At 37.7% G+C, this 26,753-nt stretch overlaps 1 protein-coding gene across 3 annotated transcripts in view; it reads left to right on the forward strand.

Annotated features, from left to right (window-relative positions):
• Window positions 1-26,753, forward strand: part of EXOC4 (exocyst complex component 4) — an 816,004-nt gene that overhangs the window by 41,855 nt on the left and 747,396 nt on the right. For all 3 annotated transcript variants that reach the window (XM_082399150.1, XM_082399151.1, XM_082399149.1), the window contains exons 4-5: window positions 12,450-12,634; window positions 23,402-23,511. In XM_082399150.1, the coding sequence (XP_082255276.1) occupies window positions 12,450-12,634; window positions 23,402-23,511 (295 nt within the window). The remainder of the gene's footprint in view (window positions 1-12,449; window positions 12,635-23,401; window positions 23,512-26,753) is intronic.

The following is a 26,753-nucleotide window of genomic DNA, read 5'->3' on the forward strand; positions in this document are numbered from 1 at the left end:
AAATGAAAAAAACATATTGAAAAGTAACAGTATTTTTGTAAAAACTCTGTGTGGAAAATGATTGGAAGGAGTCAGTTTAAAATGTATTTTATCTGATCAGTAAAAATATGGATCTTTTTTTCCTTGTGATCTGTTTTTCAGGTTTTCTTGATTGCACATCTATTACTTTTCTAATTTGAAAGAAAAAGGTTAAGAAAAACATTTTTGGGCCTCACTTTTTTTTTTTTTTTAAATATGTAAAATTGGCATGGGGCCTCAGTCTTAACAACTTTTAAAGACCCCTGAAAATAGAAAATTCTTACCTTTCATTTCTCGGATACTGTCATTCTGTGAGGCTTGTGCTAATGGGATGGCTATTTTAGAAGACCTGGTTGCCCATACTTTACAAGAGAGAAAAAACAAAAAAGACTTGCTTTAATAAAATATGGGAATTAGATGTGGTAGAATGCCCTGATGTTTAAGAAAACCAAAAATAAGGGAGAACCCTCAAAAAAGCTTAAGAATAGTTTGGTAGACTGGTATGCTTTTAGAACAAGTCAGTGGTTCATGGCAGTCATAGGATGAGATCTTTGATGAAGTTAGAAGGCACATTTGATCTCTTTTGAGTTTTTTTTTCTGAGATAGATTTGAAGATCCTTTACAGGAGAAATTTACAAGGAAAAGGCCTTTTCTTTGACAGCACTTTATTTTACAGGCCCCCCTCCCTTCCTTCACTTATCAATAACTTCATCTCATTTGCTTTATCCTGTAAATTCCATTATCTCCCAGGCAGTCTATTGCATTAAGCCTTTAGTACCTAATATCACCTCATTTACATTGACACGTGCTTGACCTCAGCCCTTGTCCTCTCTTTGTTAATGCGCCAACAAGCACTGATATCTCTCTGGAGCATTATCATTTGGCTGTTACCTCAACTACTAACAACCCTCCATTTGAGCTGATGAAGGTTTATTAAATACAAAACATGCAATAACCCTGGCAGTAATGAAGGGAGAATGGAGGTGGCCAGCATCCTGTTCGTAGTGGTGAGAGCTTGCTGAGTCTGCATAATAGGTATTGGGCTTCCTGAGGGAGAAGAAAGGGCACCTGAATGCGGCTGATCAATATTATGTTAGCAAACTGACTTATTCTAAGAATGAGCTTTTTTGATGGCCTGATTTGATCGCTGTTGATGGGCTACAAGCTGAGGAGTTACGGGAAAAAAAAGTGTTCTTGCTCCAGACACTTGGCCTTGCCCTATGCAGCTTTCTTGGGAAGTCTGTCTTAAGTACCAAACTGTCAGTAGCCCCTGAGGCCTTCAGTCAGAGGCCAAGCTGAACCCTAGGGAGCCAGAAACCTCTATCTTCTCCAGTGAAGCTGGGATCAGGGATTCTGTTTTTCCTCTAGACCCCTAGGACTCCCTGAAACCTCCACAGTAGCCTGAGCCCTTTTTTCTCCCTTGTAAGTCCCATACTCTTTTCCTCCCTCCACCAACCACTTTTGCGTGCAGAGCAGTCTAAGCCGTCCTCTACTTAGGCCACATGTGGTGGCTCGTGTCATGCTATAAACACAAGTGAGCGGACGACATTTATCCTTAAGAAAGATTTTAAGTGCTATTATCAAGTTTATATCTAACAGGTAGGAGTTTTGTGCACAAAATCCTTTGGGGTCACAATGCTTGTGTTTTATATCCCATATAATATGGTACTGTATTCTGCAAGTAAAATTGTTGCTAGTTTCTCTATGCAGTTAAATACCTAGGACTCTATACGGGCCACAACATACTACAGAGTACAGTGATTTCCTAGATGCATCAAAGCTTTCAGACTGGCTCCTTAAACTGTTAGATTGAAACAGCCGATACGTGATCATTCTTGACTCACGAAAACAGTAGTTTTGTATTTCAAATTAATACATGAAATCACGTTTTTTTAAAACTTGCATTTGGTTTCTTTTACCAGTTTCTATCTGATAAAGAATAAAATCTCTGCTTTGGGAAATACGGTATAGCTAAATGGGAATGTTTGCTAAGTGAATGATCTGGGATTCTTGTGAGAAACATCTTCCCTGCTTGTGCTGAGATGGGTATGAATCATACTTGATTCAGAGCGAGACTTCTTGGGCCCATCTGGGCCCCCCTGAGCCTGAATGCGGAGAATTCTAGGTAGACTACTGTCTTGAGGATTAGGGCCTGAAGACACCAGAGTTTGCCTTCCCACAGTTCAGGGGCCCATGGCAGCAGGCTGGTGACCTGGGTGCTAAGTAAATCTCAGGTTCCAAGGCATGTTTCTTTTGTTGTTCATAGCCAAAGATTTTTGGTGTTCTTACTTAGTTGAGACTGTTCAGACTTGTGTCTTTTTATATGCTTATGGGAAGGGATGGTATCGATTCTCTAGAATAGCCTAATTTCATATCTTTCTATTATATCTGTAAGTTGGGCCAAGGCAACATTTTCAGGATGGTTATGTTGTCTTACTAGAAAAATGCTTCCTTAAGGGAGATGTACTGACATATTGAAAAGTGATAGAGCATTTTGGAACCATGTAATTATAAGAGTCCTGAAGGAAGTATTTGTTTTGGACTCAACAGTGGCAACACATTTGCTTTTTGTAGGGAACACTGTTGCCAAAATAAGCATTTTTATTAGTTAGCAGATGGTTTAGTTATCAGGTTGGGTTTTTTGCTTAAATTTAGAAGATTTTTTTGTTTGTTTTTTGGCTTGAACCTTAGTTCTATTTAGAAACAGTTATAGTTGTCATTCACCTTTGTGTATCTCACCTCCCCCAACCAAAAAAAAATAAAATAAAGATCAGTGGTTTCTTTTCCAGCGTTTTTTTTCAATGAAGTAGCTGTTGAGAATGGCTGACTTTGGTGTTACTTAAAGACATTTCCACTGGTTCGTGTTAAAGCACAAAACTAGATCTTTTTACCTAATCAGCTTGAGTAAGATTGCTAGAAGACAAACACTTAACTCTGAAATCATTATTCCTAGTTTAAACTAAATTGAAAATGAGAAATAGACATTTGGGAAAGAAAATTTAAGGGCACTGTAGTTTCTAATTACAAAGATTTCCTTTGTTGTAGGTTCATCTCTCAACTCAAGGCAAATTTCTTTTTTGAAAACACCAGACGATTCTTGATTATGTACATTTTAACTGTACCTCTGACCTATATTTTTGAGTTAAGGAAATATTTCTCAGAACTTGTTTCCTAAGTGGGTAGGTTTTTAATAGTGAAACATACTGTCCTGTTCAATATCATGTGTTAAAACGTTTTGTAGATGTTTGCTTATCTTCATAATCCTAAAAGAAATATTTGTTTTCAACTCAAACAGATTTCTGTTGTCTGTATGAGCAGTTTCTAACTCTGGTGAGTTAGAACATTAACGTTCTGTCAGATAATAGTAGGTGTTCTGTGAAAAGATTCCCTGTTGGTAGTATCTATCTCCCCTCCCTCCCCCTCTCCTCGCGTGGATTTATTTTTGAAAATATGTGTAAGAAAACTTCCAAATACATCTGGTTGGCTCATTATGTAGTACTCTACCTTTAAGAAATGGTGTGGGGACTCCACTCTTGGAGGGCACACACAAAGTATTGTGTGCATTGGGACCCAGGGGAAGGAGCAGTGACCACATAGGCGACTGAACCAGACCTACCTGCTAGTGTTGGAGGGTCTCCTGCAGAGGCAGGGGGTGGCTGTTGCTCACTGTGGGGACAAGGACACTGGCAGCAGAAGTTCTGGGAAGTACTCCTTGTTGTGAGCCCTCCCAGAGTCTGCCATTAGCCCCACCAAAGAGCCTGTAGCCTCTAGTGCTGGATTGCCTCAGGCCAAACAACCAACAGGGAGGGAACTCAGCCCTACCCATCAGCAGACAAGCGGATTAAAGTTTTACTGAGCTCTGCCCACCAGAGCAACACCCAGCTCTACCCACCACCAGTCCCTCCCATCAGGAAGCTTGCACAAGCCTCTTAGATAGCCTCATCCACCAGAGGGCAGACAGCAGAAGCAAGAAGAACTACAATCCTGCAGCCTGTGGTAGGAAAACCACATTCACAGAAAGATAGACAGAATGAAAAGGCAGAGGGTTATGTACCAGATGAAGGAACAAGATAAAACCCCAGAAAAACAACTAAATGAAGTGGAGATAGGCAACCTTCCAGAAAAAGAATTCAGCATAATGATAGTAAACATGATCCAGGACCTCGGAAAAAGAATGGAGGTAAAGATCGAGAAGATGAAAGAAATGTTTAACAAAGATCTAGAATTAAAGAACAAACACCTAGAAGAATTAAAGAACAAACAAACAGAGATGAACAATACAATAACTTAAATGAAAACGACACTAGAAGGAATCAATAGCAGAATAACTGAGGCAGAAGAACGGATAAGTGACCTGGAAGACAGAATGGTGGAATTCACTGCCACAGAACAAAATAAAGAAAAAAGAATGAAAAGAAATGAAGACGGCCTAAGAGGCCTCTGGGACAACATTAAACGCAACAACATTCGCATTATAGGGGTCCCAGAAGGAGAAGAGAGAGAGAAAGGACCCGAGAAAATACTTGAAGAGATTATAGTCGAAAACTTCCCTAACATGGGAAAGGAAATAGCCACCCAAGTCCAGGAAAGGCAGAGAGTCCCAGGCAGGATAAACCCAAGGAGAAACACGCCAAGACACATAGTAATCAAATTGACAAAAATTAAAGACAAAAATTATTGAAAGCAACAAGGGAAAAATGACAAATAACATACAAGGGAACTCCCATAAGGTTAACAGCTGATTTCTCAGCAGAAACTCTACAAGCCAGAAAGGATTGGCATGATATACTTAAAGTGATGAAAAGGAAGAACCTACAACCAAGATTACTCTACCCAGTAAGGATCTCATTCAGATTCGATGGAGAAATCAAAAGCTTTAAGGACAAGCAAAAGCTAAGAGAATTCAGCACCATCAAACCAGCTCTACAACAAATGCTAAAGGAACTTCTCTAAGTGGGAAACACAAGAGAAGAAAAGGACCTACAAAAACAAACCCATAACAGTTGAGAAAATGGTAATAGGAACATACGTATTGATAATTACCTTAAACATGAATGCATTAAATGCTCCAACCAGAAGACACAGGCTCGGTGAATGGATACAAACAAGACCCATATATATATGCTGTCTACAAGAGACCCACTTCAGACCTAGGGACACATACAGACTGAAAGTGAGGGGATGGAAAAACATATTCCATGCAAATGGAAATAAAAAGAAAGCTGAAGTAGCAATACTCATATCAGATAAAATAGAGAATGTTACAAGAGACAAGGAAGGACACTACATAATGATCAAGGGATCAATCCAAGAAGAAGATATAACAATTATAAATATATATGCACCCAACATAGGAGCACCTCAATACATAAGGCAGCTGCTAACAGCTATAAAAGAGAAAATTGACAGTAACACAGTAGTAGTGGGGGACTTTAACACCTCACTTACACCAATGGACAGATCATCCAGACAGAAGATTAATAAGGACACACAACCTTTAAATGACACAATAGACCAGATAGATTTAATTGATATTCATAGGACATTCCATCCAGAAACAGCAGATTACACTTTCTTCTCAAGTGTACATGGAACATTTTCCAGGATAGATCATATCTTGGGTCACAAATTAAGCCTTGGTAAATTTGAGAAAATTGAAATTGTATCAAGCATCTTTTCTGACCACAGTGCTATGAGATTAGAAATCAATTACAGGGAAAACAACATAAAGAACACGAACACATGGAGGCTAAACAATACGTTACTAAATAACCAAGAGATGACTGAAGAAATCAAAGAGGAAATCAAAAAATACCTAGAGACAAATGACCATGAAAACACGATGATCCAAAACCTATGGGATGCAGCAAAAGCACTGCTAAGAGGGAAGTTTATAGCAGTATAAGCCTACCTCAAGAAACAAGAAAAATCTCAAAAAAACTAACTTTACATCTAAAGGAGCTAGAGAAAGAACAAACAAAACCCAAAGTTAGTAGAAGGAAAGAAATCCTAAAGGTCAGAGCAGAAATAAATGAAATAGAAACAAAGAAAACAATAGCAAAGATCAATAAAACTAAAAGCTGGTTCTTTGAGAAGATAAACAAAATTGATAAACCATTAGCCAGACTCATCAAGAAAAAGAGGGTTAGGACTCAATAAAATTAGAAATGAAAAAGGAGAAGTTACAATGGACACCGCAGAAATACAAAGCATCCTAAGAGACTACTGCAAGCAACTCTATGCCAATAAAATGGACAACCTGAAAGAAATGGACAAATTCTTAGAAAGGTAGAAACTTCCAAGACTGAACCAGGAAGAAATAGAAAATATGAACAGACCAGTCACAAGTAATGAAATTGAAACTGTGATTAAAGATCTTCCAACGAACAAAAGTCCAGGACCAGATGGCTTCACAGGTGAATTCTATCAAACATTTAGAGAAGAGCTAACACCCATCCTTCTCAAACTCTTCAAAAATTTGCAGAGGAAGGAACACTCCCAAACTCATTCTATGAGGCCACCATCACCCTGATACCAAAACCAGACAAAGATACTACAAAAAAAGAAAATTACAGACCAGTATGAATATAGATGCAAAAATCCTCAACAAAATACTAGCAAACAGAATCCAACAACACATTAAAAGCATCATACACCATGATCAAGTGGGATTTATCCCAGGGATGCATGGATTCTTCAACATATGCAAATCAATCAATGTGATACACCATATTAACAAATTGAAGAATAAAAACCATATGATCATCTCCATAGATGCAGAAAAAGCTTTTGAGAAAATTCAATACCCATTTATGATAAAAACTCTCCAGAAAGTGGGCATAGAGGGAACCTACTTCAACATAATAAAGGCCATATACGACAAACCCACAGCAAATATCATTCTCAATGGTTAAAAACTGAAAGCATTTCCTCTAAGATCAGGAACAAAACAAGGATGTCCACTCTCGCCACTCTTATTCAACATAGTTTTGGAAGTCCTAGCCACAGCAGTCAGAAGAAAAAGAAACAAAAGGTAAAGAAACAGGAAAAGAAGTAAAACTGTCACTGTTTGCAGATGATATGATACTATACATAGAGAATCCTGAAGATGCCAGCAGAAAAGTACTAGAGCTAATCAATGAATTTGGTAAAGTTGCAGGATACAAAATTAATGCACAGAAATCTCCTGCATTCCTATACACTAATAATGAAAGATCAGAAGATAAATTAAGGAAAAAATCCCATTCACCATTGCAACAAAAAGAATAAAATACCTAGGAATAAACCTACATAAGGAGGTAAAAGACCTGTACTCAGAAAACTGTAAGACACTGATGAAAGAAATCAAAGATGACACAAACAGATGGAGAGATATACCATGTTCTTGGATTGGAAGAATCAATATTGTGAAATCACTGTACTACTCAAAGCAATCTACAGATTCAGTGCAATCCCTATCAAATTACCAGTGGCATTTTCCACAGAACTAGAACAAAAAATCTTAAAATTTCTGTGGAGACACAAAAGACCCCAAATAGCCAAAGAAGTCTTCAGAAGGAAAAAAATGGGGCTGGAGAAATTAGTCTCCCTGACTTGAGACTATACTACAAAGCTACAGTAATCCAGACAATATGGTACTGGCACAAAAACAGAAATATAGATCAATGGAACAGGATAGAAAGCTCAGAGATAAACCCATGCACTTATGGTCAGCTAGTCTATGACAAAGGAGGCAAGGATATACAATGGAGAAAGCACAGTCTCTTCAATAAGTGGTGGTGGGAAAACTTGACAGCTACATGTAAAAGAATGAAATTAGAACACTTCCTAACACTATACATAAAAATAAACTAAAAATGGATCAGAGACCTAAATGTCAGACCGTACACTATAAAACTCTTAGAGGAAAACAGGAAGAACACTCTTTTGGCATAAGTCACAGCAAGAATTTGTTTGGTCCACCTCCTAGAGTAATGGAAATAAAACCAAAAATAAACATATGGGACCTAATGAAGCTTAAAACCTTTTGCAAAACAAAGGAAACTACAAACAAGACGAAAAGCCAACCCTCAGAATGGGAGAAAATATTTGCAAACGAATCAACGGACAAAGGATTAATCTCCAAAATATATAAACAGCTCATGCAGCTCGATATTAAAAAAAATAACCCAATCAAAAAATGGGCAGAAGACCTAAATAGACGTTTCTCCAAGGAAGACAGACAGTTGGCCAAGAGGCACATGAAAAGCTGCTCAACATGAGTAATTATTAGAGAAATGCAAATCAAAACAACAATGAGGTGTCACCTCACACCTGTTAGAATGGGCATCATCAGAAAATGTACAAACAACAAATGCTGGAGAGGGTATGGAGAAAAGGGAACCCTATTGCACTGTAGGTGGGAATGTAAATTGTTACAGCCCCTATGGAGAAAAGAGTATGGAGGTTCCTTAAAAAACTAAAAATAGAATTACCATATAACCTAGCAATCCCACTCCTGGGCATATACCCAGAGAAAACCATATTTCAAAAAGACACATGCACCCCAATGTTCAATGCAGAACTAACACAATGGAATATTACTCAGCCATAAAAAGGAGCAAAATTGGGTTATTTGTAGAGACGTGGTTGGATTTAGAGACTGTCATACAGGGTGAAGTAAGTCAGAAAGAGAAAAACAAATATCATATATTAACGTATACATGTGGAACCTAGAAAAATGGTACAGATGAACCGGTTTGCAGGGCAGAAATAGAGACACAGATGTAGAGAACAAACGTATGGACACCAATGGGGGCAAGTGGCAGGGGGTGGTGGTGGTGGTGGTGGGATGAATTGGGAGTTTGGGATTGACATGTATACACTAATATGTATAAAATAGGTAACTAGTTAGAATCTGCTGTATAAAAAAATAAATAAAATTCAAAAATTCAAAAAAAAAAGAAATGGTGTGGCATACCTGAGAATTCTATAGGTCACAGTAGAGATCATTTGACACATGAGTTCATCGTATTTCGAATTGTGAGTAGATGTATAGACAGCATTTTCCAGTGAACAGTTCCACTGTATGTTGTCTGATCTTTCATCTGCCGTGTCTTGTCCTGTAATTTTAATATTTATTTGTGACAGTATTCATTGTTGTATGTCACACTTCTGAAACCGATTTTGATTATTTCTCAAAGAATGAATCTGTTGCTGTCCACTTTAATCCAGCTGCATCTCTTGAATTCCTGTTGATGTTTCATCAGTGTGTTATTTAAAAAGTGCTCTGCAGTCATTAAATTTAGAAAACAGTGAAATAATTTACAAAATGACCACTTCCCATACATTAAAGAAAAAACTGCTTTGGTGGTATTTTTATCAGTAATTATGCACATTTCTAACTGTAGATGGATGTTTAAGTATTTGTCCTCTAGTAAAGGCTAAATGTTAGGAAATGCCTAGAAACCAGACCCCCCAGTACAACAGAATTAATCGTCAGTGATGGTTGGATTGACTGCTGCCCCCCCGAGTTTTCCTTATGTGTAAGCTTTATGGTACAAGCTACTTAGAACCACAGAAGATAAATACCAGGTTTCTAAACTGATGTTCTAGAGATGAAATATATGCATTGACAACTATTTTCTGCAAATTGTTTCGAGTACCACTAAGCAAGGTTAGAGTCAGGGAAGACAGTGGCCTTGCTTAGCTTTCATAATTACAGCTTTTTAAATAGACTTTTAATTTGTGAAGGCCAGAAAATAAAGCACTGTATCTTCATACAGAAATAGAGGCTATTTTCCTATTTGTGGTAAGGTTTTTAAATCTTTGAAGTTCTGAGACTACTCTTGATTGTATATATGGTAACTGTACTTGTATTTTGGGTCAAGAGAACATATTCAGAAAGTTAGTTATCTACGTGGTTAGTAATAGTTCCATGATGGAAACAGCACTTTACTGAAAATGCTGCCTTAAAACATGTTGGAAACACCCTCTGAGGTTTCTTTATCCACATGGTAAATAGGTTCTGTTAAAAATAATGTGAGGAGCCCTCAGTATGTGCCAGGCACTGTGTTGCTAAGTGCTTTACCTACATTTAAGAAAAATTAAGCGGCTTTGAAAGTTGACGTCGTCGTATAGTTTTGTACTTGGAACATGAAATGTTTGGGTTAAAAATCTTCATGCAAATTCCTACAAACAAATTGAGTGTGGACGTGCAGTGGGTGGTTTTTAAGCTTAAATATCTCAGCTGGATTTAATTACCTTGAGGGATAAGGCTACATGATGGGCCAGTGGTTTACCAAATTATTTTTCATTTTCTGAATCTTGATGTCACTAAAGGTTAATGCATCCTCTCTTCTCTGCTAGAGACCTGAGTTAAAATCCATTTTAGAGCACACGTGTAAATGAACTTGTTGTCTTTCCTCCTTGGGGACACTTTGGTCATTTCGTGAGGCAGCCTTTCCATTTGGAATTGCCTGCAGCTTGCACCAGGCAGGGGGGCTCTCATAGCAGGGGCAGTTGCAAGTCAGCGTGAAAATGAACTGGCAGGCTTCAGAGGGCAGAGCTGGCCCAGGGCTTGTCACTCTTTCATTCCTCGATTCTGTCTTGGTCAACTTAAGGAAACTTATTTGATGCTGACATTTCATTATAGCACATCACAAAACAAGTGATGTGTTTGTGGCTAAGCCGTTGCATTTTCCTCCCCATCTCAGGCCGGTTTGTATTTGGCAGCTGCAAAGCTTTCTGTGTGCACTGTCCACACTCTCCTAGGTGACTGCGTATACTGGGATAGATCTGCGATCAACATTTTTGATCACTGATCTTTCATGACTTCTATTACCTATTGATTGTTTTTGTATAAATGCTTGACTTTTTAAGTAGTGTTATTAGTTATTGCCTTTATCTGTACAAATGAGGAATATTTAGATGTATAGCCAAAGCAGGGAATAGTCATTGCACATTAATTCCTTCAGGGAGCTTGGTAGGGCTCTTTTTCCTGAGTTCAGCTTGTAGTCAACTCTTCTCCATTACTATTGTTATTATTACTACTACTACTGGTACTATCATTATTATTATTAGTCTTTGTGTTTCTCTCTTCTTTTTTATCTCCCAAGGAATAGTACCTCTTCACTTTGTTTTTTCTTTAAGAAAAATATGTAAGGTCTTTACACATAGAAAGACATAAATAAAATTTTATGCACATGGATAAATGGGATTATATAATACATACTGTCTTTTTTTCCCCTTTGCAGTTCTCGCTTTGGTTTCAAAGTGAATTATTCCAAATTCCCTGAGTCCCTCGTCTTGTCCATTTGTTGTAGGTATTCCTACACCATTTTTATTCATTCAATCCTTTTTGTCTTAAAATCTCCCAAATGGCACTTTATGCCAAGAGAATCTCCCTCTTCATAGTTTATCTTCTGTTCACCTTTCAAATCCCGTTTCTTCTATCAAACTGAGTCAGTCCAAGGAGAGGTGATGACTGCTGTTGTCTGCTTGTAACATTCATGTAAAAATGCATTTTCCTCTGTGTGTATGTGAATATGAGAAAGAGCTAGAGATGACTGTAAATACACTTGTAGACTTAGGCTAACCAAGCTCTGATTCATGATGGCCATGAGAATTATTAAAAAACTGATATAGTGCGCTTTTATTAAGTCTTAGTCATAAGAGGCTAAGTTTGACTAAAAGTTGATCTAAATCATTAGTATGTGGACTTCTTGTGAGGATATAAACATTATAATTATTTCAGTAGGAGGTCATTTTACTTGTGTCCATGGATAGGCAATGTGTGCGGGAGTAAATAGTATGTACAGCTTTGCTGAGGTGCTTTAGATGCCTTCATGTTTACTGTGATTGTTTTCTTCAGCATTATCTGTCTCCAATGTTAAACCCTTCAAGAGCAGAACTAGGCCTGTCCACATTATACTGAAAGTCTGAAGTATGCTGATAAAGTTCTCATAAACTCTTTTGACAGTATCTTTTATTTTTATTTTATTTTTTAAAAATTTATTTATTTATTTATTTTTGGCTGTGTTGGGTCTTTGCTGCTGTGTGCAGGCTTTCTCTAGTTGTGGCGAGCGGGAGCTACTCTTCGTTGTGGTGCACGGGCTTCTCACTGCGGTGGCTTCTCTTGTTGCAGAGCACGGGCTCTAGGGCACGTGGGCTTCAGTAGCTGTGGTGAGTGGGCTCAGTAGTTGTGGCTTGCAGGCTCTAGAGCCCAGGCTTGGTAGTTGTGGTGCATGGGTTTAGTTGCTCCGCGGCATGTGGGATCTTCCCGGACCAGGGATCAAACCCGTGTCCCCTGCATTGGCAGGCGGATTCTTAACCAGTGGATCACTGGGGAAGTCCCGGCAGTGTCTTTTGAAAGATAGTCTTTCATATTTATAATATTACTAGATTATTTCATTGTCTTATTCTTTTTTTTTTTTTTTTTTTGCCCTTTTCAGGTGTCTGCAGTCGAGTCTTTGGAGGGTCCCCTGCTGCAGGTGGAAGGACTGAGTGACCTTAGGCTGGAGCTTCACAGCAAGAAGATGAACCTCCACTTAGTTCTCATAGACGAGCTGCATCGGCACCTGTACATCAAATCCACTAGCCGAGTTGTGCAGCAGAACAAGGAAAAAGGCAGGATGAGGTTGGTTAAAGACACTCTTTGCCACAGTGTCTTGTGGCCATGTAGAATTTTAAGGAATATTATTTGTTTCCCAGAATATTGTTATAGTTTATTTTACTTCTCTTTTTAACATACTGTCTCTGAAAATGTAAGATAGTTTTATGATACCAAATACTCCACGTTCTGAAGGCTGACGTTCAAAGTTTGTTCATTCCCTCACTGCACATTTCTTTTGGTCCTTTTATGTAAAGATACATAAGAAACATTTACTGTGGGTCTGTAACTGGATCAGAGAGACCTCTGGTATATTTCATAAGGAAGAGAAAAGAAATCCTTAAATTGGATAGTGAAGTCCGCCTAATTAAGAAATATAGGTGTATGAATATGAAGTTAGAAGACTCTTTGTTACTTAGGGCTGTATTCAGCTTTGGACAGTCCTCTTTCTGGAGTTGTTTAGGCAAGGTTTAGAGAGAGCATTGTTTTTTTTACGCCTGGGCTCATTGTAGCACAGTCCTATGTTGAAGGGCCTGGGTGGACTCAGGACATTTATTAGGTTAGGAGGGACCTGGTAGGGAATAAGACCAGATGGTAAGACAGTAGAACGTTGGCGTTATTAGCATGTATCAGATAGCTGTGCACATCATATGTCCTTCCAACATTCCTTTAAAATAGCCATAAGATTCTTCAGAGGGCAGTTGAGCACTATGTACTGTTGATACTTTTTCATCAGGCTATAGATGAGAGGAACACTGGAAGCAGTGCATGCTGGGAATGAAGTCTATAAAATCCTATTCTGTTCAAACCAGAATTTCCAACTTTGTGTGTGATGCTTCAGTTTAGTCAGAGACCCTGACAGAGAAAGAGAAGTTTCCATCTCTTTTCTGCAGATGGGCACTAGAAAAACTTAGGCACACAAATTGAGCTAAGGCTTATGTACCTTAGACTTAACTTCAGCACTGCGTCTGAATACAATCTTGTTGGAGAGTAAAGTGGTGGATGGGAGCTGTGCTAAGGAAATACTTTCCAGAGTGTCTGGTGGTAAATAGCAGATCTAAATAGATTTCTACCCGTGCAAGGATTAAAAACAAACAAAATAACCCCACTCCCTTATAAGCCCAAGGGAAAAATACTTATTTCCCCTTATGCTATAGAATAAGCATTAGGGAAAAAGCATTAAGTTGAGGTCTCAAAGAAGAGCATTTATTTGAAGAAAAAGATTTATAAAGCAAAATAGGAAAAGTTTAGGAGACTTAAGCTCAAGTTTCTCAAAAGATGGAAGATGATGTAGTAGGTTAGATTTTTGCTCAAAATTATCACCCTTTCCCCTCCAGTTGAGTGGGAGGAGTGTATTTCCTTCTCTTTGATTTTTGGGCTCTTGCTTTTGCTGATTGTTAGCATGTAACATTAGGGGCTTGAAATTCGCTTGTGCCAGGGAGCATGCCCCGTCATGCTTCTGCCATTGCCATGATGGCACTGGTCCCAGGAGGAGGAAGAGAGACATGTGGAATCGAGCCATGTTCAGCTGAGCTGCCTAGCCTGAATCAGCCAGTCACAAAAATATGTGCTTATTGTTGAACATGACTGAGATTCTGTGGTTGTATGCAGCAAGCATATAGCTTCTATGAAATGATAATGGGGAGCTATATGAATGGGATTGGGAGAAATGCAAAAAGAACTAACTACAATAGGAACAAAATGTAAGGAAAAACCAAAATGATAATAGGGAAATTAAAGTCTTTTTTAAAACATTAGAAGAATTAAATCAGTGATACGAGGGAAAACTTTTCTCATCGTGAAGAAGAAAAACGCAAGATGATAAAAGAAAGATTATGTGAAAGGTGGAGAATAGTGATCAATCAAATGATTTTAGGCATTCTACAGAATGACACTAAAATGATAGTGTTATAGGTTGAATTGTGTCCCCTTAAAATTCATGTATTGAAGTCCTAACTCCCAGTACCTAACTGTGACTAAATTTGGAGATAGGGTCTTTCAATAGGTAAATAAGTTAAAATGAGGTCATTAGCATGGGCCCTAATTCAATATGACTGGTGTCCATATAAGAAGAGGAAATTTGGACACACACTTCCAAAGAGGGAAGACCATGTGAAGACACAGTGATAAGACGGCCGTCTGCAAACGTAGGAGAGAGGCCTCAGGAGAAACCAACTCTGCCAACATCTTGAGCCTCCAGAACTGTGGGAAAACAAATTTCTGTTGTTTGAGCTCCCCAGTCTGTGGTACTTTGTCATGGCAGCCCTAGCAAACTAACACAGAGAGAAATAGTAGCAGTAATTATAGTGTAAAGAAAGAAACTTAAACAGAAAAAAAAGACCTTGGTCTGCAAATCAAAAGGATTCAAGGTAAAATTAGTGAAAAACCTACTGTTAGATATGATCATGACGTTTTTTATGAATTTCAAAAACAAATACTGTAAGCACCAAGGAGAAAAATTATGTTACCTGCCCTGACCAGATACAGTTATTTGCTCACCCGATATCCACTCTCCTTTTTTTTTTTTTTAGATTTATTTAATTCCTTTCTTTCTCTCTCTTTTTTTTTTTTTTTGCTATGTCGGATCTTAGTTGTGGCAAGTGTGATCTTTGTTGAGGCAAGTGGGATCTTTCCTTGTGGTGTGGGTTCTTCGTTGCGGCACACAGGCTTCTCTCTAGTTGTGGCATGTGGGTTTTCTGTCTCTAGTTTGCGGCACACGGGCTCTCTCATTGAGGTGCGTGAGCTCAGTAGTTGTGTGTGGGCTTAGTTGCCCCGCGGCATGTGGGATCTTAGTTCCCTGACCAGGGATGGAACCTGTGTCCCCTGCATTGGAAGGCGGATTCTTTACCACTGGACCACCAGGGGAGTCTCTCTCCTTCATTTTTAGTGACAACTCTTGTTTTGTTCATGGTGGCCATATGTCCAGCTAAAAGGCTACATTTTCCATCCTCCTGTGTATAGCTAAAGGTGATTCGTGAGACTGCTGCTTGCAAACTGTTGAATCAGGACTCACAGGAAAATTCTTTAAAGGTGCCAACTAAACTGGTATGGTCACTCTTTTACTCTTCACTTGCCTTCCTTTACTTTCTGTCGAGGGCATGGATTGATGCCATCGTCTTGGACACTAGTGACCTTGAGGATGAAAGCCAAATCGTAAACTTTTTAATGACATGGGGCCTCCATTATGGCTCTGAATGGGTTTGTATCTTTTATATGGGAAGAAGGAAGTCCTTTTGTTTTACTCAGGCCACGGCTATTTGGGTCTTCTGTTTTATACAGTTAAACTTAGTCCTGATAAACAGAAAGGAGTAAAAATCAGGCTCACTGGGATTTGCTAAACACGAAATGCAAGAAGACAGCAGAGTAAAGTCTACAAAGCGTTGAATGGGAAAGAATTGGGACCAAAGATTTCTATACCCAGCCAAGTGGACATAGGCAGCACAGAGACAAAACAGATATAAATTAATACAAAATGAAAAGCTAGTGTTCTTTTTCTGAGAAAAATACTCAAAAATGAACTATAAGATGTAAACCAAAATCAGCAACTTGAGAACAATAAAGTTGTAGGTGGTTTCAAACTGCTGCCAGGAATGACTGCATAGCATTAAATATGTAAATTTGCATATAAATAACTGAAAAATATTTTGTAAGATCAAAAATATAAGCTGAAAACTATTTTTGAAAAAGAAGGTCTGTGTGGTTGAAGACTACTCTATAATAGTAAACAGGATTAGATAGCTAGTGGGAAGCAACCGCATAGCACAGGGAGATCAGCTCAGTGCTTTGTGACCACCTAGAGGGGTGGGATAAGGAGGGTGGGAGGGAGATGCAAGAGGGAGGAGATATTGGGATATATGTATATGTATAGCTGATTCACTTTGTTATACAGCAGAAACTAACACACCATTGTAAAGCAATTATACTCCAATAAAGATGTTAAAAAAATAGTAAACAGGATTTATATCACCATATTAAGTTAGTAGAGACTGGGAAATTTGGATAAGCAGGAGATGCAAAGGAGTGCTGTATTCTTAAGATGTCAGAAGTTTTGGGTTTTAATAATTAGAGAAAAATGTTTAATTCATTTAATTTTGTGTTTATTAACCTAGATATGTATATTTAAAGATTTTTATATTGAAAAGTCACCAGAGAAGACAGAATCAAATAAAACATACTCTTTATTACAAAGGATGATGTTTTAGCCAGCATTCTTGATAGCAAATAGCAGAAATCAGTCCTGGTAATAAAACAAGGAAAGAAATTTAGTGGAAAGTTATCAGGTAGGTCACAGAATCTACGGAAAGGAAGTCTGTATAATCAGGCCGTAAAACCCTGGAGGGACCAAGGGAGATGCAGCAGCTGAGCGTACATCACAGACAAGCCATAGGAAGGGTCTGGTTGGGTTGCTGCATCATGCCTACAATTGCTGGATTTTTAACTCTCAAGTGAATGATCTCTAAATGTTGCTGCATCTTGCCTTTATTTCTTCAAGATTCAAAGTCCTGGCTGGAAGCGTCCAGTTCTTTGAGCTTGAGACATGTCAACTTGTATAGTAGGAAGAAGGGCCAGGCCCTCTTCCCTTTTTGCTTTGACCCAGACCATGGAGAGTGTCTCCAAATACAAAGACTGTTCCAATTGTTGGTATCCAAAAACAAACACAAAAACACAGATTTCTACTGAAGGAGGAAACAAAAGAAGTCACATGAAGGCACTTATACATATAAAGTAGAACAGATATTTTTGAAGTAGAAGTGGGAAACTAGTAGAATTGCCTGCATGGAAAAAATAAAAATGGTTTTTGGAGGCTATGAAACAAAACCCGTATAAATGGGGAGACTTTCCATGTTCTTAGCTCATAAAGATGTTAAGTCCCAGTTAAATCTCAGTTGAGGTTTTTGGAACTGTCAAATCTGTAGTTCACATGGAGAATAAATGTGTAAGGATTGTTTAAAAAAAAAATTGAGAAGGGAGATTGTAAGGGAGGCTTTCCTTATCTAATATTAAAGTATATTATAAAGCTTCTTTAATCAAAACAGTATAGACATGCAAACACAAAATCAGATTGTTGGAAGGAAATAGAATTTAGAAACAGACCCCAGGATATATGAAACTTCAATATTTTTAAATAGTAGTTCAGAAGCGAATGAAGGCTATTTAGTAATTCATGTTGATACAATCAGCTGTGTGAAGAAAAGAAATTTAGCTGCCTACCTGTTATTATGTACAAAAAATTCTAACTTGGTTTAAAAAAATCACATGATGCAACTTTATTAGCATTAGGAAAAAATAGGAGAATATGTATGTGGGAGGCTTTCTAGGTCCACATCCTACAAAAATAGTACCATTTCATAAAAATACATGTTAACAGGGTGTTGACTGGAACATTATGGGCAGAACAACAAAAATACACAAGTTCAATATTCAAGAGGACTAGGGTTAAATGAATTATGGTGTATCCATGCTGTGTAATACTAGACATTAAAACGAATGAGAAAGATCTCTTAGTGCTGATAGGAAAAGATTTCTAAGGTGTATTCTTGGGTTCAAAAAAGCCAGGTGAAAAACAGCATGTACATTATGAACCTATTTGTGTAAGAATTGAAAGAATATATACTTAAATATATATCCTTTATATATAGATGTAAAAATTTGTGTGTGTGTAGATGATTTCTTGGAAGGATAATGCTGAAAAACAGTGATAAAAGGAATTACCTATGGGAAATGGAAATGGGGTGGCAGGGAATAGAAAAGAAGAACTTATTTCATACCCTCTGTACTGGTAATGTATTCACCAGGAGCATGTATTATTACTTTAATAATATTAGTAATACTATTGATAATACTTTTGAAGATTACTTTTAATGAAATGGCGAAATGTTTACTGTTAAAAGGAGAACCTAGGATTTAATATTCTATACAGGGTGATCCAAAGAATGTTGAAAAAGCATGTGTACATTTTTGTGTGTATGCATGAGTAGGTCTGTGTGTGTGTGTGTGTGTGTGTGTGTGTGTGTGTGTGTGTGTAGGGATGGACAGCCTCCTTTCTGTTAAATGTTTTGAAAGACATTATACTATAATTATATTAGTAGATTATTTTCATTTTCTTTATATTTTCAAAAAAGAACATTTAATACCTTTATAAGCAGATAAAATCAATAAATTATTTTAAAAACGGTTAATCCTTTTACTTGTTGCATGCATCCTCGTTTAATACTTGATTTGATCTTGCTTCCTTGGACACTCTAGCTTGTGGAGGAGAAAATTTCAGACCCATGGATTTTGGTGACCATATTTATATCTAGGTGTTTAAAGGGTGTCCTTCACCCCATTGTATTTCTTGCTCCCTAACTAATTTTTTCTTTTTATGTATGTCTGTTTTCTTTTTGTTATCTTTCATTGCTTCCCCTGGCCCTCCTGCTTTGCTTAGATTTTAGCTTCACTTTATTTTGTATTGCATGTCTTCACTCTTGGTTTATCATTTGAGACCATGGCTGTTTTTGACTTTTCTACCCTCTGAATCATTATTCTTTCTGTACGTTCAGGCAGATCTTAGAACTATAGAGAATTACTGTGCCAGACATTCCTGATTCATTATTCTGTTACATTTTCTTATGAAGGGCATATTATCTTTGACAGATACTTCTCAGCTGAGTTTGATTTGACAAACTTTTATGAGCACTTGCTCTTTGATAGGTCCTGTGCCAGCTGTTGGGGTTATAGGGTGAATATATTAGTTATTAGATTTACAACTTAAAGTTCAACTCACCTCTGTTAAGTTTCAGTTTGACAATAAAGTCAACCAAATGACCTGCTGCTGTGAATTTTGGACATAGGACATATTTATTATTAAGTGAAGGAACAGAAATAAGTTCTAATTAAAATGCAAATATTTAATAAGCTGTTAGCACTTCTAACGCTTCTTAAAAAAAAAAAAAGACTTCATGGCTTGAAATACTGAAATCAGACACATTTTGAAGTAGATCCTTACTAGTTGGATGAGTGTTGAATGGCCAGAAAGTCCTAGGAGTTACGGTGGTAGGGGGTTGTTGTTTTTGGTATGGTTAAATTTGCTTTATAGTTTTCCTGTCTGCCACCATGTGGGTATTAAATAGCAAACCACTCAATTACAAGATACAATTACTGATTTTGGGGGAGCTATCTTATACTGGGAAGGATTTTATGTGCATCACCTGTCTTTTTCACCTCAGCTATGAATGATTCTGAATGGATTTAAAATAAAAATTTGTAATCATAGATCTTTAAGAAGAAAAATAATTTCTATCAGTATTTCTTTGAAATAAAGCTGTTCAGAGGATTCATACTAATTAGAAACTCAAAGAACAATCTAATTTTTTTATTGTGGTAACATTGGTTTATACATTATATTGAATATAAGTTTCACGTGTGCAACATTATCTTTTGACTTCTGTATACGCTACAGCCTACAGCATGCTCACCACCAAAAAATTATTATCCATCACCCTTCAGTTGACCCACTTTACCTCTTCTGCCCTCCTCCCATTCCTCTTCCCCCTGGTAACCACTACTCTGTTCTCTGTATCAATGTTATTTGTTTTGTTCTGGTTTGCTCATTTATTTTGTTTGTGTTTGGTTTTTATATTCCATACATGAGTGAAATCCTAGAGTTGTCTTTTTTTGTTTTATTTATTTCACTTATCCTAATGCCCTCAATGTCCATCCATGCTGTTGCAAACGAGGAAGATTTCATATTTTTTATGGCTGAGTAGTATTCCTGTGTGTGTGTGGGGGTGTGTGTGTGTATGTATCACATCTTCTTTATCTATTTATCTGTTGATGGGCACTGAGGTTGTTTCCGTATCTTGACCACTGTAAATAGTGCTGCTATGAACATAGGATGCATATATCTTTTCGAATTAGTGTTTTTGTATTCTTTGGATAAATACTCAGAAGTGGAGTAGTTGGGTCATATGGTAATTCTAGTTTTAATTTTTCCAGGAATCTCCATACTTCTTTCTGTAGTGGCTGCACCAATTTACATTCCCACTAACAGTGTATGAGGGTTCCCTTTTTTCCACATTTTCTCCAACATTTGTTATTTCTTTCCTTTTAAGAACAATCTAGTTTTGATTTTATTTTTTTGTTCTCAAAAATACTTCCTCTGAGAGATTCAAAACCCTTTGAAGTTATTAATTAATACTTCTCAACTTTATTTCTGATGTATGTATTTCTTTATTTCAACTTTTCTCTCTTCTGAAATGGAAACTAAGGTATGTGACATTCTATAGTAGCAGGTACCTTTCTGTTGAGTTTCACATCTGAGGTAACTGCATGAGTGGGTGTGCCCCCTGTCCCTTGAACTCTTAAGACTAAGTTCTTCCATAAAAGAACAAGAGAAAAACCAGAAGTCATTTCCAGAGTTACTTGCCTTTGGGTTAGTGTTCACAAAGGAGAAAATTGAAGCCCAAGGGAAAATTTTAGAAAGAGAAAAGAGTCTATGCAAATAGTTTTATAGTAAATTGACTTTCTAAGAGTTTATTGATGGAGTTTGAGGGCCCTTCTGGCTCTGATAATAAAGTCAGCAGGTTATGTTTTTTCAAAGTTAAAATGGCAAGCCATTTATCACCCTATATTTAACTGAAATACATGTTTAGGTTAAAACTGAGAAAATGATTGTAGGTTTTAATCTAAAGTGAATCATGTGCACATCTGTATTTATAGAAGTGTGTATTATACTTACAGATATACATAGCACTGTGCACACAAATCTGTACTAACTGCTGCCTCATTTACAGCCTTGGCGGGCAGTTTTCCAGCTATGTACCTGAATTTCCTGCTAATGGATACCTTCATTTATTAATGCTTTAAAAATAACTCCTCCACTTCTGTTATGGATATATTTATTAAATTTATCAAATCTTTTTTCTATCATGTGAAATTGAAATTAACTTCTTCCTAATTACTCAGTAACAGCACTGTAAACATCGGTGGTTATCCTCTTGTCTCTTTGGGCATGTGTATCCAGAGGCTGGGGAGGTGTGTAGAGCTAGTTTTCCAACTGTGAGTAAAATGCAGGTAGAAGGAGGAGAGGTAGCTGAGGAGAAAAATGAGAATACAACAGTAGTCAGTATAGAAAAGATGAATGGACAAATCTGATCAAATTGATTTTATGATTAGACTATTATAGCCGATCAGTGGATTTGAAGGCTCTTCTGGGTTTTCGTAAGATAGTGTAGGCAAATAGGAACTTACAGCTTTATACTGGAGGAGGAGAGTCACTGGAACTATGTCAGTTCAGATCCTGGTAAATGCTATTTCTGTTACTTTTATGTCTCATTCCTCACTTGAGGTTTCGCGTTAGTCTGCAAATGATTCCAACACTTGGAAATGCGTGAAGTTGTGTATAGCTCAGATCTTACTCATACTTGGACCCTCAGCGCTGAGCGAAGTGCCAAGCACATAACAGATGCTGAGACTTGTTTGAGTAATGATTCCCCCTTCCCTGTAATAAGTGAAAAGGGAGAAGCTAATGACTGCCATAGTTAACCTCCGTGCCCAGAACAGTGGCTGTAAACATTGTTAACACCAGATAAAAATAATACCTTGAAAGATAATTTTGCCTTTTAACCTAAAGTTTGTTTTTCAAAGTTTTCTGAAACGTGTTTATTATTATTTTTTTTATTAGCTTAGAAAGATACATGTACCTTGCATGTCAGTTTCAAAGGAGTGGTGGGAGGGAGATGGGGATATATCACTGTGGGGGTCAGTGTTCAAACTTCCACACATTTTTTTTCTCCCATTTGGGGGAAGGTTTCTTGAAGGTGTAGGCTTGTTCCTGCTCCCCTCTGTCTGCCCTCCCTTTACAGCCCACTTTGAGAATCGCTTCCGTGGTAGCCACTCTTACTGGTGATGTTATTGGGACTGGAAGGAGGTGAGAACCGTGGCTTTGACCTGTCTATCCTTGGAACATGAGTTAGAGAAGCTTTCTGTTGGAGATGCAGTGTGATTGGATGATTCAGTTTCTTCAGGGTAGGGCACAGGTGTTATTTGCCTTGGCACTGCCTACATTCTTGGACTTAACAGATGCCTGTAAATGGGAATTATCTTGAAAATTTGTTCTTTATAGTCTTTGTGTCATTTAAAATTTATGTGTTTATTTTGGAGACTCCAAAGTTAATTATTAAGATGAGTTGCTAGGCCTTTTTGGAAAAGGTGAAATGGGTAATCAAATACTGAATTAGCCTGTTTGCAATTCCTTAAATCATCTTTTATAAACCCGATTCTCAACTTGATGAAATTCATGAATGTTTTTTTTTTTTGAAAGGAAACTAAGTGCAGTGAACTCCCAGTATATGTCAAAAAAAAAAAAAAAAAGGTCCAGCTTGAAAAACACAAGTTAATCTAGGCTTAACTACTTAAACTTTCATTCAGTTATCATGATAAGGTGTTATTTGATCTTTCTTTGCTGATAAATTAATTTTAATATAGAAACAAAGGGGGTACTGAAGTTATGTGGCAGAATTTGGTTATAAGGTGGTCATCCAGATGATCAGAATATACTTAAACTATTTTTTTTAACCTAGTATTGCAATAAAAAGATGAAAATGTAAATATTGATATTTGGAATCCTTCAAATACATTTTTATTCCCCTGTCTGTGACCACCACTTTACTTGAAATAGACTTGAGATATTTGAAGTCAGAGTATAAAGAAGGGTTCATGACAGAAGGAAAGCAATAAAGGATGGGCATGTCGTGGGACTTAAGTTGATTTTGGAGAAAGTGCTAAGTAACTACTGCTACTTTCCCCCTTCAGCTCCCTCGTGAAAGATACTTCTCCTGTTCCTCTGCTTGATGTTACAAACGTTCCTACTCCTCGAAAATTCCTCGATACCTCTCAGTATTCTACTCCTGGAAGCTCAAGTGGTAAGTATTTAATTCTTCAGCCACTCAACTTCTTTTTGGTGGGCTGCGGTTCCTGGGCCCAGGCCTGGGGAAGCCTGTCGTGGGCTGCGGTTCCTGGGCCCAGGCCTGGAGAAGCCTGCGGGGCCAGGGTGGGGAGGGCCTGAGGTTACTGCCTTGGAGCCTGTGATCAGCCCTTTGATGCCCTCAGAGGGAAGAAGATAGAATATGATTGGTTGGGCCTATTGCATTATCAGTTTTAAAAACTGGCAGCTGAAGCTGGCCTGTCTGCTGACTCCAGCTGTGTTTTGTGTGACCAGCACTGCTTGTTTTTCTGAAGTTGAATTTGCATGCTTTTTGATGGAGCATATGCTTTTTGTTTTGATGTTTTGCTATAACTTCTGTTGATCCTGTTAGCTTTTACCCAGCTGCTGCACATAGTACATTCCTTGTCTGGTCTGTGAGAGCTTTTGAGTGAGTGACCCCTGCCCTCTATCTTGATTCCTTATATCTTCCAGTGGCCTCTCCACGTCTACATGCGCCTGCATGTGTGTGTGTGCATACGCGGACACACACAATGCGCTTTGAGGACATATCCACAAACTAATCTTGTTTCTTCCTGCGCAACCTAATATTGTGTTGAATAAGACAAATGAGAGCCATTTTTGCCTATATTTAAAGTTGGGAGAGGGAAGGTGTACTTTGAATATGGATGCAAAGATTTAAGGGAATTCTTCTGGAGCGGCTCAGACCTGCCCCGTCAGAAGGTTCAGCTCAGCTGGATTCAGACCTTCTGGGCCTCTGCAAACACCTGCCCTGCTGTTGCAGCTTTGGGCTAGGGAGAAGGTGACTGGATGTTTTTTGTGGGCTGTCCCACAGTTGCCTTTGTGTGATGGCTAAAGTTCTCAGTGCCTTTTAAAGAAAATAGTAATATTGATTATCATTGGCTTTTCAGATAAAACTTAGTTCTTACTAGTTCTATAGTCATATAGAGCTTGAAATGATGAAGAGGTAGAAAAATCATTTGGATTCAGTCAATGTGTTTTGTGCAACTAACTGAAAGTGTTTCTTTTGAGAGCCTAACAATATATTGTTGCTGGGGCATATTTAATTACTTTATAAAATATAATTTAATTAAAATTTAGGGTTATTTAGGCTTGGAATCTTGAAGATTATTGCTTTTACTGTAGGAAAAGTATAGGAATTGCTTTATAATAAATTTTTCTATTAGTTACTGTTTTTTTTTTTCTAAAACTCAAACACTTATTTTTATTATGACACTTTACAAAGGTTTGTACTCAAGCTTCTTCCTGGAATTAACAGGTTTTGTTTTCTCCCCCTTTCTGGTGTAATATTGCTGTTCTTTGAATTTTGACACTGCTTTGAGCTGTTATAGAGTGTGGAATTATGAAATAGAAAATGCATTTATACTTTTGATTTGTATTTTACCTCTGCCTTTTGTGGAAATTACCAATTATTAGATCTTTGTGTTTTTATAATGTGAATTATTGCTTAGCCTGGTTATATCAATTTACATAAATGTTGCTGAGTCAATGGCCAAGTGAAATAAAAATTTTAATTGTTCATGAAGAGATGATGGGTCAGGCATTTTGAAAATGAAAAATATAAATACCAAATAAGCTGAAGAAAATGCCAGTGATGGCAAACTTTACTGGAAACTAATTTTGCAACATCTATTATTTTTAATAAGACAGCTCTTCCTCTTTGCACACTTTTCCTGTCAGGCCCTGTAGATAGCCTTTATCACTGAGTGGAGTTCATAGTGACACTTTGACTTCAGCAGTCTGTCCCTTTGTTCTTGGGAATGACTCTGGAAGAACTGGGTGTTAGATGAGTGGAGCTTGGGACCATTATGGAGATGGCTTGTAGATATGTGCACAAACCTTTCTTTTTAGAAAAGCTCATTTCCTTGACTGTTTGGAAGACTGTCGATCTCTTGATTTTTCTGGGAGGTGACTGAAAAAGAAGGTAATTAAATTATTATTGATTAAAGTCAATAGTAGCAGTAGTTAAGATGTGTTTAGTACCGTCTATCTGTGAAACAGTAGAAATAAGTGCTTTACATGAATTAACTCATTCAGTCCTTCAGTGATATTATGAGAGAGGCACTATTAGCCCCATTTTACAGATAAGAAAACCAAGACTAAGGGTGGTTAATAATGGGTTTAAGTTGACACAGCTGACAAATAGTAATGCTGTGATTTCAAATCGGGAGCTGGGTTCCAGAGTATGCTCAGTTTTTTTTCCTGAAAATAAGGTATTATGGGACTTCCCTGGCGTTCCAGTGGTTAATACTCCACCTTCCCTGGTCGGGGAGCTAAGATCCCACATGCCTCGTGGCCAAAAAACCAAAACATAAAACAGAAGCAATATTGTAACAAATTCAATGAAGACTTTAAAAATGGTCCACATCAAAAAAAATCTTAAAAAAAAAAACACAACAACCAAAAACTAGGTATTAGTTTTCTATTGCTGCCGCAACAAATTACAACATACATTGATCATGTTACAGTTGAAGTCCGTAAGAAGTCCGACATGGGTCTCATTGGGCTAAAATGAAGGCTGTGGGCAGGGCTATGTTCCTACCAGAGGTTCTACAGGAGAATCCATTTCCTTGCCTTTTCCTGCTCCTAGAGGCTCTTGCTTTCCTTGACTTGTGGCTCCCTTCCTCCATCTTCAAAACCAGGGATGGTGGGTCACATCTTTCTCGGGTCACGTCCTTCCCACCTCACATCTCTCTGACCCACTCTTCTGCTTCCTTCTTCCTCTCTTATGGGCCCATGTGATTAAATTGATTCCCACCTGGATAATCCAAGATCCTTTCCACATCTCAAGGTCCTTAACCTTAATCACACGTGCAAAGTCTCCTTTGCCATGTAAAGCAGCATATTCACAGACTCTGGGTATTAGGACATGGATATCTTTCAGGGACCATTATTCTGCTTGTCACACTCTGCACTACCTATCTTCTGACTTAAGTTATTTTTAGGAGCCAATGTATACAAATTTGAGTTTCTTGAAATTATGTGTGAAGTCTTTGCAGTTCTAGTTTTTAGGACTATATTAATCTGGGTCACATTATTAAAGGGGATTGTATAAATGAGGAAGATGTAAATTATGTAGAGAACTGCATAAACTGTTACTAAGTAAATATAAAAGTGTGGGGTTGAAGAAATATACTATAATAAAGGACAGAAATTTTGTCTTATTCTTAATAATGAACAGTAAGTCCCGGGAGTCTATTT

This window comes from Balaenoptera borealis, assembly GCF_965194805.1.
Source record: "Balaenoptera borealis genome assembly, chromosome: 7".
In the NCBI taxonomy this organism is placed as follows: Eukaryota; Metazoa; Chordata; class Mammalia; order Artiodactyla; family Balaenopteridae; genus Balaenoptera; species Balaenoptera borealis.